Here is a 20,656-nt window from a genome sequence, read left to right as displayed (position 1 = left end):
CACATCTTACAGCTCCCACTGGATGCTGCATGTTGTTGTTCAGTGCAAAGTGGAAACATGAGTTCACCGAGGACCCAGGGAGTCTGATTATGTAACCAATTATGAACGAGCTCAAGATTAGCAAATTTAATAAAACAATCAAAATCTTCTTTCTTTACTTCAGTTCAAAACTGTGCACTTCACTTCCAGCATGCTTTGCTGAAAATGTCACAGACTGGTAAATGAAACATCTCCGCTCTGGTCACCTGTGTGTGTGTGTGTGTGTGTGTGTGTGTGTGTGTTTTTGTGTGTGTAAGAACTCCCCTGTCACCACTAGCTACTCTCTTTGTGTTGTATCCTCTCTCCGTCTTTTGCTCTCCTTTCTTTGTTGCAGCTTCCTTTTGCACCTACATGTCAAGTTGTTTCACCGAAACAAGACAATGGAGCACATTCTCCCACAAACGAGCTTTGTTTAACCGGCGGCTTTTCGCCGCAGCCGAATCAGCGAAGACGCACGGCTGAATGCTGCGTTTCAGACTTATTCTGACTAATAAAGTGAGAATGTTTTTCCTCTTTCATGTCATCAGGAGAGCAGCAAGCAACATATGTCACACTGGTTGTTAATGTTGTGACACTAAATGTCAAAATACCTCTTTGATATCACTTTAAAGCAGTACATTGTTTTTCAGAGGCTTTGATCTGGGTCGTGAATAAAGCAGGCACAGGTTAGCTGTTTCGTCAGGCCACTGCTTCTCTGTGAAGTGTGTAAGTGTGTGCGTGCATGCATGCATTAGTTTTTCACAAATTAACAGGCAAATAATGCTTTGTTTATAGCTGTCCGTAATATCCTAACAGGGTAGTCCTCGAAGGATTAATCTATTTTCATCCATCAGCTGTCGAATACAAATCTTCAACTATTCTGAGGCATTTTTCCAGCAAAGCACCCAACATTAGATGATTCCAACCTTTGAAATACTCTAAAAGTCCAGCTCAGCACTGTGAACCTATTCTAGGAGTAAAGGTGGACAAATCGATCCATATACATCACATTTAAACAACAGAAGTTGACCCAAAGTCCTTTAGAGCAGCAGTCCACAACCTTTTTTGTGCATGGACCCGTTTAACCTCAGTCAATATTTTCACGAACTGGCCTTCAAGGTGTCGTGGATAAATACAACAAAATAAAATGATACGACCACGACAAAAACTGTGGCATTTCGTAAATATAATAATTATTGCAAATTCACTGTGTAATTGTGAAACTTTATTAGCAGCGTCTTCCTGAAATGCACCAACAATGCTGAGAGTAACATCCTCCTCTCTGCCCTTTTAATGCTCTCTGGTCGCTATGGTAACATGTAAATATTTCTTTCAAAATAAGACACACAACTGCAACATTGGAAAAGACCCAGGGAAACCGAGTTAACGATAATAACCCCGAAAACCATAAATTTCACACCCGAACCTCAACTGTGGTCCGGTACCAAACGACTCATGGTCCGATACCGGTCCATAGCCCAGGGGTTGGGGACCGCTGCTTTAGAGACAGGCACGTTTACATTCAACATCTCCAAAAAAAGAAAATGTTTCAAAATACATGAACAGCTGAAAGGTGTGTTTTATCATATTAACAAATTATTGTTGAAAATCTGAGTGATTTAGTGCCCATTAAATGTTAAAAGTATTGGTATCGGCAGTACTGGCCCTGTATTTATTGGTATCAATTCAGCACCAAATTTTGCAGTATTGCACGGCACTATCTGTAAGATTCACAAAACTAGAGTTTCACCTGAAGAAAACCCACAGACACAGATATTTTTTGATGTTACGCTTTGAGCTGTTCTCCTGCTGCTTGAAACTCTGCTTGGTTTAGCTTTGCTTGTGTGAGAAGAACATAAGGCTCCTTCAGGTTAGAGCCATAAGCTGGTGCAGTAGATTTAGTTTTTTTTTAAAATTTAGTAGATTTGCAGGTAAAAAAGAAAAAAAGTGTCTTATAAATCACTCGCAAATGCCGATCAGCTGTTGTTGACCCAAAGAGATGGAGCCCGATGGAGGCCACCTGTCCAGGAAGAAGAGTGATTGACAGAGGGAAGAGAGTGAGAGCTGTGATCTGTTCATCTGTCGCTCCTCCAACACCTCCATAGCCAGTGTTTTCTCTCCTCTGTTTGTTCTCCTTCTCTCTGTCCCTCCCTCTCTCTCTTTTGGGAGCTAGAGGAATGCTACACATCCGCAGTGTGGTGGAAGTTTGTGTGTGTGTGTGTCAGTTTATGTAAGGTGATGTTTGTTCTTGTCCGTATTTGCCTGTCTTTTGTGTGTGTTTGCTTTGAAGCGAGAGAGGGTGGAGGCGGGGCTTGGTGGCGGTGGGGGGCTTAGCATGTGTGTATGAAATAGTGGGCGGCCAGTGTCATTTTTTTTTTTTCACCCCCCTCCCCCCCACTTGTCGTGCACATGCATATTTCATTGAAGTGGTGGTTTGTGTCGCCAGCAGGAGAGCCGCTGGATCGAACCAATAAACTGTGGGTCTCTCGATATCTGTCAGTCTCAGGAAACTGAAAGAAATGATACTGGATTCAGATCCAAATTGTTGTTCTGGTTTTTGTGTGGGGTTTTTTTTGTTTTTTTTTAAAAAGACATCTAGATTTTGAAAAAATCCATCAAGAGACAGCTGCTGGCTGTGTGCTGCACCTGTGATTGAGCTTTCTGCTGTAGGAGCCGTCTGTGTTTGACTGATGTGTTTTTATAACTGCAGTGCACTTCAGACCAGAGGCATTAGAATTACATTCACATATGGTCGTCTGCCTTCTGTTTTCTGCCTTGACTCTGTGCAGCGACAAAGGACAGATCTATATTCTGACTGGTAAAATTTGTTTGCATGCCTTATTTACACGGTGGGGACTCACCTTTTATTGTGGGGAACAAAAAGAAAGTCCCTGTAACGTAAATCATCCGATTTAGGGTGCAGACCTGCTGTGTGGTTAGCGTTAGGCAAGCAGTGGTTAGAGTTAAGGGAAGAAAGAAATGAATGTAAATCAGTGCTCGCGAAACACAAATGAACGCGGATGTGCATGGTTATGCATATGTGGCAGCTGTACACAAGATGCAGTGTTTGGTCTGTAAACAGCAGCCTGTGCTCTGTCACTTTGAGCGCTGTGAAGCTTGGTTGGAGCCCAGGTTGTGTAAAATGGTTTCCCTTTCCTGCAGGCACTAAACAACCCCCATAAACTGGGTCATCGCAAAACACTAACTTTTAAGAACCTCGTGACAGTCAACTTCCAGAAAATTCACTTGTAACAAAACTGATAATCAGTTTGTTGTTTCAGTAAATTCTTAATCAGGATTGACTCAAAGTTCTAATTCTGTAGTTTTAAATCTGAATATTTGGTGACTTCTGGCAGTACATAAAATGCACTAACCAACCACTTCATTAAGTACACCTTCCTTGTACCAGGATCAACAAGGTGCTGGAAACAGAGGTTTTGCTCCCTATTGAGATGACAGCATCACACAGTTGCTGCAGATTTGCCAGCTGCACATCCCTCATGTGCATCTCCCATTCCACCGCATCCCACATGTGCTCCATTGGATTGAGATTTGGTGACTGTGGAGACCACTGTCATGTTCAAGAAACCAGTTTGAGATAATTTGAGCTTTATGACATGGTGCGTTGTCCTGCTGGAAGCAGCCATCAGAAGATGGGTACACTGTGGTCATAAAGTGATGGCTATGCTCAGGAACAATACTCAGGTAGGCTGTGGTCTTTAAAAAAATGCTCAAGTGACGCAAGGCAGGATGGCGTTTATGCCAAACTCTGACCCCACCATCTGGATGTCGCAGCAGCAGTCTCAGACTTGTCAGACTAGGCGACGTTTTTGCAGTCTTCTGTTGTGTAATTTTAATGCACCCATGTGAATTATACCCTCAGTTTCCTGTTCTTAGCTGACTAGAGTTGCACCCAGTGTGGTCTTCTGCTGCTGTAGCCCATCTGCTTCAGGGCTTAATGTGCATCCGGAGATGCTCTTCTGCATAACCTTTGATTCTAAGGAGTGGTTATTTGAGTCACTGTCGCCTTCCTGTCAGTTTGAAGCAGTCTGGTCATTCTCCTCTTACATCAGCGAGGCATTTCCACACAGAGAACTTCCGCTCACAGGATATTTTCTCTTTTTCACGCTACTCTCTGAGATGGCTGTGTGGGAAAATCCCAGTAGATCAGCAGTTTCTGGAAAACTCAGACCTGATCTGATACCATGTTCAAAGTCACTTAAATCACCTTTCTTCCCCATTCTGATGCCCAGTTTGAAATCCAGCAAGGGGTCTTGCCCCTGTCTACATGCCTAAATGCACTGAGTTGCTTGCATGTGACTCGCTGATTAGACATTGAGATTAAAGAGCAGTTGAGCAGTATACCTAATAAAGTGGCTGGATATGTGTTTGTTTAAATTACAAACAACATTAAATGACATTGCCATACTGGTGCATTTTTTTTAATATACTAACTGACATATTGCAGGCCAAATACATTATCGAGCAGTATAAATACTGATGTAGTTGTTCATATATATATACGGCATAGTGCTTATTCAAAAAGTTCTGCACACCTGAAGGGGAAAAAAGCAAACCATATCCGATTTGTCATTAGTCTCTGCTCCACTTCTAGTTCTTTTGCTATTTTTAGATTTTTAGCTTCCTGGAAGTGCTGCTGCCCAGTTTCGTGGAAATCAACTTCAATTTTTACTTTCGGAAAGAGGACAAAAGCAAAAAGCAAATCTGGCGAGCAGGGCAGATGGTGAGCAGAGATTGCATTGTTTTGGGCAACAAAACTGTGCCACCACTGAGATCATTTGCAGCAGATTCAATTCACTTTTATTCATATAGTGCCAGATCACAACAGCAGTCGCCTCAAGTAGATACTGTCCCTCAGACATCTATGGACATTACAGCAGAACTGCAGCCTTCAATTCCTGATACTGAGGGACAAATTAACAAAGGACCTGAACTGATGTCTACCTTGAGGGCTTGGACTTGGTGGGTCATAGGTTGAAGTCCAGCTCTCATCAGCTGCTGATCGTCAATGTGGGAAGACGATTTGACGTTTTTTTATACTAGAAAGGATTTGATTTAGATGAAGATTTTGCACAACACAACCCCTGACTTGTTTTGCCTCTCATTTTATCAGAAAATGTTTGTTTGGTTTCAAATAGTGTCATCCTGCTGTTTGAAGTAGAAATTAGATTTGCTGCCTTTCGCAGGCTCTGAAACCTTCGTGTGCAATAGTGGAAGAAGGTTTACTGTAAACTGTAACACTTCAGGGGTTTCAGTTCCGTTCAAAGCTCCCGTTAATATAGCGCGTCTGTTTTAATTACGCACTATAGTCCTGTGGTCGAATGAGAGCGAGAGGTTGCTTTCACACCTGGGCCACCCCGTGCTAAAAACGAAGTGAGATTAACATGTACACAATATTCAAGTGCAATCCGATTTCACTTCTTTCACCTTCAACATTCACGACACGACTTTGGCAGCGTTCTGGTCAAAGAAGTCGGGAAGGATTGCTCCGAGGAAGCGAAACAAAAAATGTTTGAGGTACGGGGCAGTTCCCCTCCTGATGACTGCGAAATGCGATTAGCAGATTTTATTAATGGCATTTACTTTGTTGTTGAAACATGTCTCTGAATCCTCCTGATGGACTACTGTGGAGGAGATAAATTAGATTGTGTGGGTTAGGTGGAAGGACAGAAAATCTATTTCCGCAGTACAAATTGAGGTTCGTTGTTTGTTTTTCATGTGTAAAAAGTCCCCTCTGTGGTTAGGTTTTAAAAAGTAGCCTAAAGCGATCATGTATGAAGTTTTAAATGTCAATTAAATGTGGAACCATGTGGTAAGGTTGCATCGATATATATGCATCAGTATAGAAAGCAAATTTAAATCTTGTATATTTAAGTCTTAAAACCTTTGCAGACACATGCAGATTCTGTACATAAAACTAAAAATTACTCTGTGTGTATTCATGTGTTTGTGCGTGTGTGTTGCGTGGATTACTCTAATCAAAGCCGACAGACTGGGCACCAGCAGATCTGTGCGCTTTGTCATTTAAGGGGTGTGTGTTTGTGCATTTTTAGCTCCTCTGTCATTAAAAGAGATGAAGGGAGGAAGTTTATCCAAGGCACTCTTAGTGTACCCTGTAGGTGTGCGTGTCTTTAAGGATTGTGCTACGATTTGCTATATGCTTTCCTCATGTATAATGGATGCTGCTTAATGAGCTGATGTTTCATTTAAACGTCTTCATCCGCCCACTCCTTATCTTTAGATTAAAGAGCACACGCTCAGCTCTTTTGCCCCGATCATTGTTTGCTCTTAACAATCTGACAAAAGCATGAAAGTCTTGCTTTGTGTCTTCGAGTTTCGTGTGAAGTACCCGAAGCCTCAAACACACAAAGACTGAAGAGACTGAGGTTCCTCCAACCTCGCTGGTTGTCACATCAAGGAAGTTGTTGCTAGTTGCAGATACTTAAGATGGATTGATGTCAGGTTCTGGAAGTACTGGTTACACTCGCTGAGAGTTTAAGTTAAAGCCCAAGGATTTATAAGACAGTGAGAATCCTCTTCAGTATTTGCACAGGCGGTTTTGCTAGATGAAGAACTGCTAGTGCTACTGCGCTTTGGACCGGCTCTGAAGCTAAACCGAATGCCACTTTTCCCCCCATGCTTTCCTGCACCTACTCCATCCCACTACCCCCCGGGAGGTACAGCCTCAGTCTCACATTGTGAGCTAGTAAAAGACTCCTTTGTTGGTTAATGCTTATATTTCTCTTTTATCAGAAAAAAAATTGGACAGTACAGTGCACTGTTTCCCAGGGTGAGTGTTTTCTGCAGCGCTTGGACAGGTGCTGTTCTCATGCACAGGTTAGAAATTAAGCGGCTCTGACTTATTGTATGCACCTCAATGCCAGGAGGGAAACTGTATGGTGTGTTTATGTGTGCGTGTGTGTGTGTTCTTTCTACACATCTGTGAGGCAAAGTGTCAGCTGTGCTAAGCTACAGTATATCAGCGTGCAGACTCAGCTGCATGCTGAGCCATTTTATTTTTATTTTGTTGTTGATGGCAGCCCAGCATCTAATCAGTTAAAAACAGAATATTAATTGAAATCATCCAATTATGCATGTAAATTTGACTCTTTAGGTTTTTAAAAAAAACAAACAAAAAAACACGTAAAGATGTAGAAATGTAAATCAGCCAGAAGTCTTCGTCCGCAGCAGCTTCTTCGTCCGCCTCTCTCCGTGTGCAGTCCCCGAGCGATCCAAGGCAAAATGAGAGTAACACTGCTCTCATGTTAAAAACAGTCCCGGGCCTCTCATAAATCTGTGGCTCTGTCAGGTGCGTTGCATCGAGCGTGTAATTTACATACTCTGCTCCAAGTGGATACTTGTCTTTCGACCAAACCACCGTTCAACACAAGGACCTTTGCAGTGATGTTGTTTTGTTTGTTTTTTTAATCTTTGACACAAAATAGCGTTTATTTTCTCTTATACAATAGTATATGCGTTGATAAACCTTTCTCGAACCAAAATGTCGGCCGGACTGTGGCCCTGACTCTCAGCTGGAAGCGATCCCTCAACTCCAGCACCGGACACAGTAACAACTCTGCTCCTGTGGGAATGGGTCAGTGTTAAACTTTAGCTTTGACTTACATCAGCTGGCAGAGGGTTTATTTAGATATCCTCTTCTCTTTGGAGATTTTTTTGTTTTGTTTTTAAGTCAAGTAATCATGAGACAACAAACTGTGATCTAGGCAATTCAATTTAAGTTTGGGCTTCTCCCTTATTTCCCAAGGGGTCGCCTCAGCGGATAGATCCAGATATTTGATTTGGCAGTTGCCCTTCCCGACACAATCCATCCATTTATCCTGGCTTGGGTCGAGCACAAGGATTGGACCGGCTTGTGACCCTTTGAGGCTGGGTTTGTGTCTCCTCACAGCCTCAAACCAGGGATCTTTTGTATTTAAGGCGACCGTGTTAGCTAAAGTCCGGTCAGTTAAGCTGAATTCAAAGGGTCGATGGAGCATTTGACGCTAAATGCTGCGCAGCGGCTCAGTTTTTGTCACTTTTTGTAAAGCCACAGGCGAAAAATGACAACATGCTTTAACTACTTACGTTAGATATTCTATCCTTAGATATTTGGTATTGAAACTTGAAAGTTGATTTCTCATTGTCTTTCTCACCTCTTCCTCCACCACAGCAAATGGTGATGAGCCTGCGGGTGTCGGAGCTGCAGGTGCTGCTGGGCTACGCCGGGCGCAACAAGCACGGACGCAAGCACGAGCTGCTGACCAAGGCGCTGCATCTGCTGAAAGCCGGCTGCAGCCCCGCCGTGCACATGAAGATCAAAGAGCTCTACCGAAGACGTTTCCCGGCCAAAATGGTCTCCCACTCAGAGCTGGCCTTGCCTGGGCCGCACCACCCGGCCACAGCTGGAGTGGTCGGGGGAGGGGGCGCGGCGCTGCCTGCTGGCCTGACGCAGCTGGCTTACGAGGGTCACGCCGGTCACGGTGGAGCCCCATCGCCTGCTGCGTTACTGCCGCTCTCGCTACTCGGCCCCGGGAAACACGAGCTGACCGGGCTGACGCACCACCTGCCCACCTCGGCGACGCTGCATCCGGTGCATCCAGATGTTAAGCTCCAGAGGCTGCCCTTCTATGACATGCTGGACGAACTCATCAAGCCCACGAGTCTAGGTGAGGACATGTGTACGTGTGGTTTTTGTGTGACACGTGAATGCAACATGAACCAAATAATACGTTTTGTATTAATTTTGTATATGTTTTTATTTTTGTATCAGCTGACAATAAGAAAGCAAACCTTTTAGAATCTACAGGAGCAGTTTAGCTTTCTGGCCCTCCGCTTTACTGTTTTGGCTCAAACACTCAGGCATCTGTTTTCAACAAACAAAGCCCTATAAATCCACTGTACACAGGCGGTTCAGCTCTAAATAACAGGCAAACCAAACTGGTAACTAGCTGGGGAGATGGTAAAGCATTCAGCAGCCCAGTGAACCAGTTACTACTCTCAGTAGCTGGTAGAGACCACAAAGAGCTTATGGAAGATGAACATAGCCACTATTTACGTCATTAGTTTATGGGGTCATGAGTTCAGCATTTTGGCTGAAATCATCATTTGTGGGTGGATCCAGCTGACAAATCGCGGTTAAAGCACGACCATACAATAGTGAAAATCATACCCTGCTTTATCAGATTTACAAAGTGAGCTTCCTGCTGAATTAAGACTTAAAAACCAGCGACTGACGATGAACTCATCAGGCTCCAGAGTTCATAGATGGCGTACAGCAAGATTAAGCAGTGTTAATTTCATTGATCAGTAATTTTCATCAGTTTTCATCGACAACTTTCTTTTTTGTGACAAAAACAAGATAACTAGATAAAACTAAGCACGAGGATAAAAAATACGCTAAAATGTATTGATGCCTTTGTCAACAAAGAAAAACAACTTCTCCTCTGGGGGCAAGTTGTTTGGAAAGGCGGGACCAGTTTAGAAATGATCCAATCACACTTGATGTCAAGGAAAATAAGACACTTTGTAAACCACGTGGAGCAAACAAAGAACACAGGTTTAATGCACTTCCTCACACTTTACCGTTTTAGACCTGGAGGCCACGCCCATCTTTGATATACAATCCATAATAGAGACCACAAGTAAAGCACCTATTTGCTGAGAGGTTTTCCATGGAGTCTTAAATGTTGATGATACTATATATGTGTGTGTATATATATATATATATTGTTGAAAACACTGTGACTGGTGACTAACACGAGAAAAAAGAAAAACAGATGCACACACATCCACTGGCCACCTGACCAGTACAGGGTTGGAGCTCCTTTTGCCTTCAGAACTGCCTCAATGCATAGAATTACTGCCATGTGATCGGCTGGTGGGATATTTGAGTTTACAAGCATTTAAACGGGTATACCTAATGATAAAATATGTGTTGAATGTGTGCAGCTGTATAAATGTCAGTCCATTTCTCTTTATTATTATATATATTGTCATATAGGCCACTCTGTTGGAATTTGCATCAGGTGGCTCGAGCGACGCTGCCACATTATGAAATGCGCTTTTATTCATTTTGTACATTTATATTTCTAACTGTAGCACTAATGTGGATATAAATGAATCACAGCGCGAAAAACAATCAATACCAACACCGCAGCGCTGTATGTCGGCCGCGCTGTGTTTGCTCAGCCGAGCCGTCGCTCTGTTGCACTGCTGTGAAAACCGTCCTGCACTCGGCGCGCTTCACACCGTCACATCTCGGGCTTCCTAACAAAACTCAGCTTGTTTGCCATGTGGCGGCACGCAGCTCTCCTGAGCGCTGAGGATCCTTAACGTGTAAAAAAGCTTCGAATCAAATCTTTTTGTTCTTAGTTTGCATAGCAGCTAATTCTGTGCACAGAGGAGATCACAGTAGTGGAATAAGTATGCAAGCTTGGAAATGAATCATTGTGAAGGATTATTTACAGATGTAGCGGACAGCAACATCCCTATTCGGCTTCATCGGGGCTGTGCTGGTGTCACTTGATCACTTCTTTGTTGACACTGGCTGCGATAACAAACCCGCCAACTGTCAGAATTTGAATCAGATTTGGCTAAATTGTGATGTGTGTTTGTGTGTCTGTGTGACATTATAAGATGCATCTCTTAGATTAGTAAGTAAAGTACAAGTTCATTAGTCACTTATGTAAAATAATATTTATTTCAACTGTGACAGAAAATAAAACAGCTTTTTTAAGCCCTTCAGGTTCAAATGTCCAGGATGTTCTCTTGAAGGCCCAACATTCATAATGCCCAGTGTTATGTGCCCAGTCGTCCCTTTAATTCTCTACAACTTTTAATCTCGCCTTTATCTCGCTTAGATTTGTCGTTGCATTACATCTACATCCAGCACCCAGTCTGCACTTAGCATAATAAGACTCTTTGGGCTCTGGGATATATTGCAAATATATGGAAATGTCTAGATTTTCCTACATTAGCATTTTAATGGAGTAGAAGACCATCTCGTGATTAATTTGCCTGCAGATGCATGCACAAACAGAGAGCCTGCAGCTCTATCATCTCACTCGCGCTCTTCTTCCCTCTCGCTTCCTCACTCGATCCATTTCCTGCACACGCCTCATCCCTCTCCTCCCGCTCTGTGTCCCTCTCCGTCTTCTGTCGCCGCTGCCGTCCTCGGTCAAAATTTGCATGCGGAGTGATGAAATCGCACAGGCCTACACCTGTGCCACACACCCTCCCTCCATTCGATTCCGAATTGTACGTTCGCATCGCTCTCGCGCACCGACTGCTTTCGAAAGAACACAAACATCTTTTCCAATAAATAATAAATGCTCAGTCGCTCATTGTTCTGGGGGAAACGGAGAGAGTCAAAAGCCTGAGTGATAGGAGGAGAAACCCGGAGGAAGGTGTCCGGCATCGTTAGGTGAAGCTGAAGATTTGAATTTGCCTCCGAAAGTGAAACTAAGCTGCAGCTTTGAGGTGACGACCCTCTTTGTAATAATTGGAGGCAGAAAGGAAACCGATTGATTCATTTTAATTGCCCTCTCACTGGAGGATCTCTGATTCTTGCTGGGAGAATTTCTTTAATTTTTTTTCCCCCCTCGTGCCTTGAGACGGCCTTTCCCTCCTCACTCACTGATCACACTCTTCCACATAATCTCTCTCCTCTCCGCTTGTGTACTCCTCTCTGATCTGCTGATTACTGCTCGCTCCCTCGCTCCCTCTCTCCTTCCTATTGTTGCTGCGTCTCCTCTTGCCTCGCCTCCCGTTCCCCTCTCATTTTTTTCCTCCCTTCCCCCACTTGTTTGCTTGCTTCTTCTGCTTTGCCAGATTTGGTTTTTTTTGGCCATGTACGTGCTCAACCAGGATTCTGACAGTTTTTTGTTTTTTGTTTTTGTTTTTTACAAGACCACATGTGCAGACAGACTTAAGACAGTGGAGTGAAAGGCAGGATTTTTACTAATTTGCTATGTACTTGTATCTAAAGTTCGAATGAGTCTATTTTCATAGCCAGGGTTGAGGTTTTTAGGAAGTTCAGACACAGTTTATATATATTTTTTTTACCTGTACATAATAACCATGAAAGAAACCAAGATTAAATTGCACAAAATTGCAATAATGCACTAAAAATGACAGAAAATGATGAGCTAGTTCTTATGGGGAAACCAAATAGTCAAATAGAAGAGTAAATGGGGAAGGAAAAGCACAACAAATGTCTAAAAATAATACCAGAGATATGACCAATTGAGTACCACCACAACCTCCTGTGTCCTAGCTGATGTGCTGGAAGCACCACAAATCATGTCCATGTACACAAATAACCGATAAAAATCTTGTCACTATTTATCAAAGTGCCTCGATAAATTTCCCCGATTATGTTTTTCTTCAAACTGCCTCCAGACCATGTGGCAGCTGTTTTTTGGTGTTAATATGCAGCAGACTGATTAAATAACTCGCAGATCTCAATTCTTTAAAAGCATTTCTTTAAAAAAAAAAAATTAATTTAAAAAAATTGATGCTGCTCTTTCTCTGTCTCCATCTGCGACTGCTCCAATAAAGTCACCTCTTCCACTAGAATTAATTAAACTTGTTGGCTTCCCTTCATTTTTAACAACTTTTGGACGCTTTAAGGCAGCAATTTATTTTTGACTTTCCATGGGATGTGTGCTATTTTCAGATTTAAGTCTGTAAGTTTTAGCAGGCAGTGGGGTTCGTTTCGAATTCTTCTGGCTTTCTTTTGAAGTTTAAAACTGGATTTAAGGAATTACACATTTGCAGCACTCATCACATCCTATATGGAAGTATATAACACCATAAACGTCATGTTTCTGATGAAGCTTGATTTCAGAAACAGTTTATATGCGTAGCGAGATGGAGACGGTGCTGCCTTATGTTCCATAACTAAATCTCTCTTTGCAAAATCAGTCCAAAAGCTAAAAACTATCCCTAATAAGATTAAAATATGACAGCCGTGGTTCACGGGAGAGAGACTGGTGAGGAATATGGCAGCCGATCAGCTGCATAACTACGTTCGGCTCTACAGTATCCGAGGAACTGTGGTGCGTGTCGACGTCTTCTCCGATTTCCGGCCTTAACCTGATTTCTTTCAGTAACTGGGTTTCTTGTGCGCATGTAAATGTAGTTATTATCACGCTCTCGCCATCCTCTCCCCTCCTTCGGCCTCTCTCCTTATCGTTTCACCCGGAGCCCCCACCCTCCCTTCTGTGCAGCCTTCAGCTCTCTGCTGACTCTTATCAGCGTGGAGAATAAAGGTTGGTTGGCCCACAGTGTAGGCCTGACAGCCTACTGGTCAACACTGAGGCTTGCACCAGCATCTCCCATCTTACCCCACTGGTTGTGCTCCATCATTGTCCGTGCTGCGCGCAGAACTATACATCACCGCTCATTATGGATATCATAGTGTTGCACATGCATTATGCATGATTTAATTACCATATCTTCGGGAAAAAAGGGATGCAAGTCTATTCCGCGTTTGTTGAGGACTTTGTGCATAATGGTTTGTTACATGAGAAGATTGCTGTAGAGGAAAAGCATGTGGAAAAAAATATCTAATAAGGTTTTTTTGTTGTTTTTTTTTTTCTTTTGGATGGCTTCCTTTAGAAATGAGTCAGCCCATGATTATATCTTTGCATGCTGAATCCTGAAACCCCCTTTGGAAAACTTGTTTTATTGTTAAGATTATTTTTTATTATCTGTTAGGAGGTCACTGTCACTTCAGTACATTTTCTAAGGTCACAAGGGGAAGGGGGAAAAAATTCAACCTTCAGCATTGCACACAGTTCAGCAGGACTCCAGGTGCCAGGACATGAATCACGTCTGCATGGTGCCATCTGCCTGTCAATTAAAGTGGCAATAGACAACTCCCCAGAGCTCTCTCCTTCGAGTGAATGCCCGTCCAACATTCCCTCTTTTTCTCCTCCTCATCACCTTCTTTGCTTCCTCCAGCAACAGGACTTTTTCTTTTTTTTCGTTTTTCTTATAACTCTACTGCCGGATAGTGTTTCCAGAATCCACCATTTCAGCTACCTACGGAAAGCTGCAAATTCTAAGGAAAATAAAATCACTGTTCTCTTCCTGGTTTGATTGTGCAATTGAGCCCCCATTTTCCGGCAAGGTTTTTGTGCCCAGCGGCAGTCAGGGTTGCACAGTAAAGTGAAACTGATCATTATTCTACAGCCACTGCATTGTGCATTCAACATTTCCTTCAACCCATCACGCCTATCATCATACTGATGAGACCAATTTAAACCGTGGATAATGATGGATGATGAACTCTATACTTAAACAGTTACTTCTTTACCAAAAACGATTCAGCACATTTTGAAGGATGGAAGGGTCTAATACATGTTTACACAGTTTATTCATCTGCCTGTACAATGCTGTGCAAAAGTCTTGAGTCACCCCTTTTGCTTCTAAGCAACCAGACTTTCTTGTAATTTTTTAAAGTGTTGTTGAGTAATAGCGCTTCATGCTTTCTAGAGGTTTTTCTTTGGACATTGGCTGCTTTTTCACTAATTTTCACATGGTATATGTCAGCATGGTGTACAGTATGTAAGTATGCCAAATTGTCAAATTACACAAGAAGTGAACTGAAAATCGGTGGCAGCCGGTCTTATGAAGTGATGAATCAATCAGTCTACCTGACCTCTTCTATGCAAGGAAGAGGTCTGGAGAGACGTCTTGATGCATTCTCAATCATCCAGGTAAGTAAATCTCCAAAAGCTGATTCTGTTCATCTGGACGTAGCGTTTCCCACTGAAAACGCTGCGTCCAGATGAACAGAATCAACTTTTGGAGAGGTCTGGAGAGAGGTACAACAGTGAGTGTCTATAGCAGGGGTGTTGAACTCCAGGCCTCAAGGGCTAGCACCCTCCAGGTTTTAGATGTGTCCTTGATCCAACACAGCTGATTTAAATGGATAAATTACCTCCCCAGCATGTCTTTAGGTTCTGCAGAGGCCTGGTAATGAACTAATCATTTGATTCAGGTGTGTTGACTCAGGGTGATATCTAAAACCTGCAGGACACCGGCCCTCGAGGCCTGGAGTTGGACACCCCTGGTCTATAGCCATCTGTAAAATATGGTGGAGGCTCTGTCCTGGTTTAAGGCTGTCTATCAGATTTGGATCCACCATGCAGTACCATCTGGAAAGTGTTAGATTGGCAACTGCTTTTGCACAGTACTGTAGTTTTCTTATTCAGTTAATCATTTTTCTTCCACATGACTTGGTTTTATCTGACTCATCCTGTAAAATGCCTTATCCTCTAACTTTCTGTTAGAGAAGAGCTTTTAGATGTAAAGATCCACCTACAGTATGTGTAGTGGAAATGGAAAAAACAGTTTCTTTGCTTTAAAGTTGTTTATCAGTATCAGTTCTTTAGTAACGGTAATGGCATTTAGATAACTAGCTTTGCTCAGTATGTCATGTTTATGGTGATAGTTGATATTATGCAGCTTTGGAGGCTTTTTAAAAGCCACAAAATGATTGAATGAAGTCACTGTGCATGTTTACAGAGTTTTTAAACATTTCCTACATTCCAGTACCTACATTCATTTTTGTTCCTTCTTCTGTATTTAGATTATCATAATCTTCACATATAACGCAAAGTAGTGTGGCATAAATACAGCCACAGAAAAGTTGATTTGTTCCTGCATTCAGGTTTCAGTGCGCAAGTAAGGGCTGCTCATTGTTTTATTGCTTTTTTTCCCTTTATATTGAGTCTCAGTTTGTCAGTAAATGGACTGTGATGTATATAAGAATGCATTCCCATAAAATAAGAGAGAGGCATTTTATATAGTGGAGGTTTTTGAGCATATGGATAGGTATGTCATAGCAGGATTGCTGGTATTTCTAGACTTACTCGCAATGCCGCATTCCTCCAAACCTCTGGGGCTGCAGTCATACCTTTTACCTTAGGTAGTAGCAACAGTATTTGAGCAATCCCTGCAACAATCACCCAGTAATGCACAGCACATTGTTCACACAGTGCTTGTTTCTTTAGAAACGTCTACTCAAATGTTGAATTTCTGCTTTTTTGTGATAAGATTCTCCCAAAAATATTTCAGTTTTAGCCTGACACATTAAGTGTTTTTTCCTTGTTTTTCTTAATGCAAGTATGTTTAGTGTGCTGTTAAGGAGTATATAGCACTACATTGTGACTGTAGCCTTGAGGCACTTCAATTTTTCCAGTGCTGAAGTCCTTTTAGTCCTTTCCTTTTTTTCCAGTGCCATATGTGTTCCAAGTATATGGATCCATCTGCTTTGGCGACCCCTTGCGAATAAAGCAGTTTTATGAAATCCCAGTTTTAATTTTGATAAGAGCTGGTGGGAAGCCCCAAGGGAAGACAAGTACTCTATCACAGCGGCTGTTTGATATGTGGTATTTTATAATTTAGTCACTAACCAAAAAAGTAAAAAGAAAACAGCCGGGTAGCGTACGTCATTAGAGACTCAAATGTCACAACATTTATTTTCATCCACAGCTGCATGAATTTTTCACCCAGATCTTGTGTTGTTGTAGTGCTGCGTGAAGCCTTCTCCCGCACGTCCCAAAGGTTCTGAATGATGTTAAGGTTTGGACTCTATCCATGTGTGAAAATGATGTCTCATGCTTCCTGAACCACTCTTTCGCAATTTGATGAATGAATCCTGGCATTGTCATATTCAAATAAGTCTGTGCCATTAACATTTACTGATGGAAAGAACCTGGTCATTCAGTATATTCAGGTGGTCAGCTGACCTCATTTTTGGACACATAAGTTTGCTGAAGCTAGACGTGACCATTGGAAGCAACCCCAGACCTTAACTTTGCCCTCACAGACTTTTATAGTAGGCACTAGGCATGATGGGTGCATCACTTCATCCGCATGTCTCTTCTTACCCTGATACGTCCATCACTCTGCTCGTCAGACCACATGACCTTTTTCCTTGCACTAGAGTCCAAGCTTTTTGCTCCCTTGCAAACTGAATCTTTTTTTCTGTTTAGCTTCACTGATAAGTGGATTTCCTAAGACAGCACCACTGTTTACGCCCAGTCCCTTTGGTTCTCTTTGCATTGTGCATGAGAAAATACTCTTACTTTCAATATTAACCATAGCTGTGAGTTCTACTGTTTATTACTATTATTGTGAAAATTAATCTCGGCATCTCTTTCACAGTGTGGTTTTTTTGTCCTGTCTTCCTCCCCCCAAGACCAACCAGTTGTTGCAAATGAGCGCCTCTCCATGAGCCTTGTTCTGGGGGAGGTTTCTTCCTGTTAAAAGGGAGGGTTTCTTTTTCCCACTGTCGCCTAGTCCTTGCTCACAGGGGATTTTCTGATATGATGTGACTTCACCAAATGTTTAAGTGATCGCTGATTACGATCATTTTCTCACACATTTCTTCTTGAAGATAATGGTTCACCACTATCCTTATGGATTTTAATAATCCGTTAACCTTAATCCGGTTTTAGTACTATCAGCAGTCTCTTTAGTTGATTTCTTTGCTTGATGCTGGTCAATAATTTGTCCCTTCTGAAAGGGAAAAACATCTTTTCCAAAACCATAGGATGTTTCTTCCAACACAGTTCAAGAAATGAAAAAGCTGCTCACTGCATCAGTTCGGGGGAAATAACCTGTAGCCAGGTCAAACATAATATTCTCTGCAGTGATTATCCAATAGAAGGCTCTTGTTAGCTTGATGGCTTCATGTTACTGTGTTTCACACAGGACTTGTATGTTCCATGATTGGCTCCTTTTTAATGTCTTAATTAACTGATGGTACTGTTTTAAAGTGAAAAACTTCCTTCAAATCAGATGCGTTCATGTCTGTTAAAAGATTTAATTTTGAAACATCTGTAGAAAGTGCTGAGTTTAGTTCCTACGAAAGAACACTTGAAAGCACAAATAGCTATAAAACTTGAATTCAATAAAATCTGAATTAAACACTTGATGTCTGCAAATCATACAAGTTGTGTTTCAAAGACTCTCAGCAGCAGGATGTCAGAAATTACACATCGGGTCATCACATCAAAAAATGGACCTGCGTTCAGGTTCTTGTCACAGTTATCCACCTTACTGGAGTGTCCTCGAGCACATTTAATCGCCACAGATCAAATGTTTCTGCTAAGCAAATCAAGAACTCTAAGAATCAGTAAAGATACTGTATCACACACACTATCAGCTATACGTGGAAGAATATGGTGGCAGTGTTCCAAAACATCCAACGAGCGGGGACCGACCTCGTCGCCCAGCATCAAAACACAACCTGAGATTTGCCAGCTCGTACTCTGACCTCCGTGTGATCCCGCGCGAAATCTTTATCTCTCTGTAAACAACTCAGACTTCTCACAGCGAACGAACATCAACAAAAGGAGCCTTGGCTGCGCTCGGCTATAAACACGCAGCAGAAAATGGCTTCCATCTCTCAGAGCCTATTAAAGCAGCATTATTTTCCTCTTCTGTCTGAGTTGGTGCATCATCATCTCGACAAACTGCCTGATTAGACAGACCCGACTCATAAGAAACCTAAACATCTGTAGTTTTGCTCTTCTCCTCTTCTTCTTCTGTTTTTTTTTTTAAGCTGGTCTCAGAGAGGAGGAACAGTGTCGTGTCATTGGGTGTCTTTGATTCTATACTAACATGGGCGTGGTGCGTGATGGCAAGAGGCCAAGCTCTGAAAACACAGCAACACGCGTGCTCCAGCGTGCACGCTGACAAGGATCGCAGGGCCAGAAAGAAACTTTAATGTCAGCCTGAGCAGTGCTGTGTGCACACTGGAATGCTTAAATGAGCCCTGTCAGTATGTAACTTTACAACATGTGGATAATAAAAGGTAATAACTGCGGGTGGAGGGGAGGCAAGAAACACTTCTGGAAAGTTGTCATTGTGCGTGAATGTGGGTGTGACATTTCGAGCCGACCTTTTTGTCGCCGATCATTCTGGTGTTGTAGTTTGAGTGACGCTGGAAGGATTTTTGTCTTTGTTCTGTCTGTGAACGCTGTTGTATGTTGTGTTTGTGCACGTACATGTGGCACTGCCTTTGATTCTGTGTGTGCGCGCGTGCATGCGGTGCACCAGAGAAAAAGTAGCAAGGCCACTAACAAGTTAATAAACTCCAGCTGGGCTTTGTTGTGCTGAAGAGCGGCTATGAAGCTCGAGCACATTCTCTGATGTTTAGCTCACATTTCTTCTTTTCAAAGCAGAGCCGAACCCAGATTTTAAGTTTTCTAGGTTTTCTTGCTGTAAAGAGCCTGGTAATAGTTACACCTCTATTTTCAATGTGAAATATAATTTTTTTTTAATTCACTCTATTTTATCAGCTGCCAGTTTTAACACCTTTTTAGACGTTGATTTCAGTTGTTATGAGCCTGCTGAATGGCAGTTATCTCTTGGTATCAATCCCAAGTAGGTGGCCTCCGTTTTCAACTACTGGGTAGTTATCACCTCATTCAGCGCTAGTCATTCTGCCCTTCTGAATGGAAGTAATAGACAGTGTTTTCACAGGTTAAAACAGCATCAAAAGTGGCTGACGCATAATCGAGTCAGCTCTCAACCACAACAGATAAATTTGCCACCAAAAACCTTGGTTTTACTCAGTCTTTAGCTTTGTTTTGGAACAAAAGGTTAGACGTCGGCGCTTCCTTTGTTTAACCGACTTTTTACCATGTAAAGAGTGTACATTTGCTAGCTTAGCACAGCACTTACGAGCAGAGATTATGCACGGACAGTAGACGCCTGTGCTTCTCTCTGTTTATCTCTCATTACAATGGATGGTAGAGGCTTACCGAGCCAGCTCGAAGGTAGAGGGGAGTGCGCCTACTGGCAATATGTGTTGTACTGATAACAACTGATAACAGCCATTAAATGGGCTGATAACAGCTAAATCGCATGGTTTAAAACACATGTGGTCACACTGGAACATAAATTTAGTTCAAACATAAATATGTCAGCCGCAAAACTTTTTTTCTTTCTTCACAGTTGTGTGCTTGTCGAAAGGTTTACAGTCGTTTCCTTTTTGGGAAGGCTGGCTCGTTGGCGTGTGGGAATCCCAACCCAGTCACATCCCTTTTTAACCGCCTTTTAGAGCACATTAATCAGATAACCTATGTATTTTTAGAGACCAGTGTGTATGTGCATATTCATTGTTGTGGGCATTGTGCACACTCCCACAGTGGCTAAGTAGTTGTTATTTTGGATTTCCTTTAACCTTTACTGTTTTTGTCCACCACATTTATATTAATAAGTGGACAACAAAATATTAGAGCGAATTCTTAATATAGCCGCTGCAGTTCAGGCTCAGTAGAAACTAGGTCTACTGCTAGGTTAGTGTCATTTCAGCCTCTTCTGTTATTAGGCATGCATGGGGAAAAAATAGAAATACATCTCTGAGTGATTCTATATACTCAGAGAAACTGCAGCTGACTGTATATTTTGGTTCCCGCTCGGTTTATTTCCTCTGTACTGTAAACATCAACCTATTGGAGGTCATTCTCCCATCTGTCACTCCTCCCACCATCTGCCTTACATACAGTTTACGGTTTAGAAACAGTTTAAAATGCAGTGCAGTGCCAGGTACAGCGAGGGTCTCAAACTGCGTACCATGAAGGACAGAGAGTCT

General features: G+C 42.3%; 1 protein-coding gene across 2 annotated transcripts in view; it reads left to right on the top strand.

The window, feature by feature from the left end:
- The window catches only part of LOC100692112 (E3 SUMO-protein ligase PIAS1), a 58,606-nt gene that overhangs the window by 17,943 nt on the left and 20,007 nt on the right, over window positions 1-20,656 (top strand). The window contains exons 1-2 of one of the 2 annotated variants that reach the window (XM_025903737.1): window positions 5,533-5,556; window positions 8,210-8,705. In XM_025903737.1, the coding sequence (XP_025759522.1) occupies window positions 5,548-5,556; window positions 8,210-8,705 (505 nt within the window). In that variant the 5' untranslated portion in view covers window positions 5,533-5,547. Of the gene's footprint in view, window positions 1-5,532; window positions 5,557-8,209; window positions 8,706-20,656 lie in introns of those variants that run through there. The other variant, XM_005461559.4, reaches the window with a different exon arrangement.

This window comes from Oreochromis niloticus, linkage group LG1 (assembly GCF_001858045.2).
Source record: "Oreochromis niloticus isolate F11D_XX linkage group LG1, O_niloticus_UMD_NMBU, whole genome shotgun sequence".
NCBI lineage: Eukaryota > Metazoa > Chordata > Actinopteri > Cichliformes > Cichlidae > Oreochromis > Oreochromis niloticus.
This window is presented reverse-complemented; position numbering and strand designations above follow the sequence as displayed.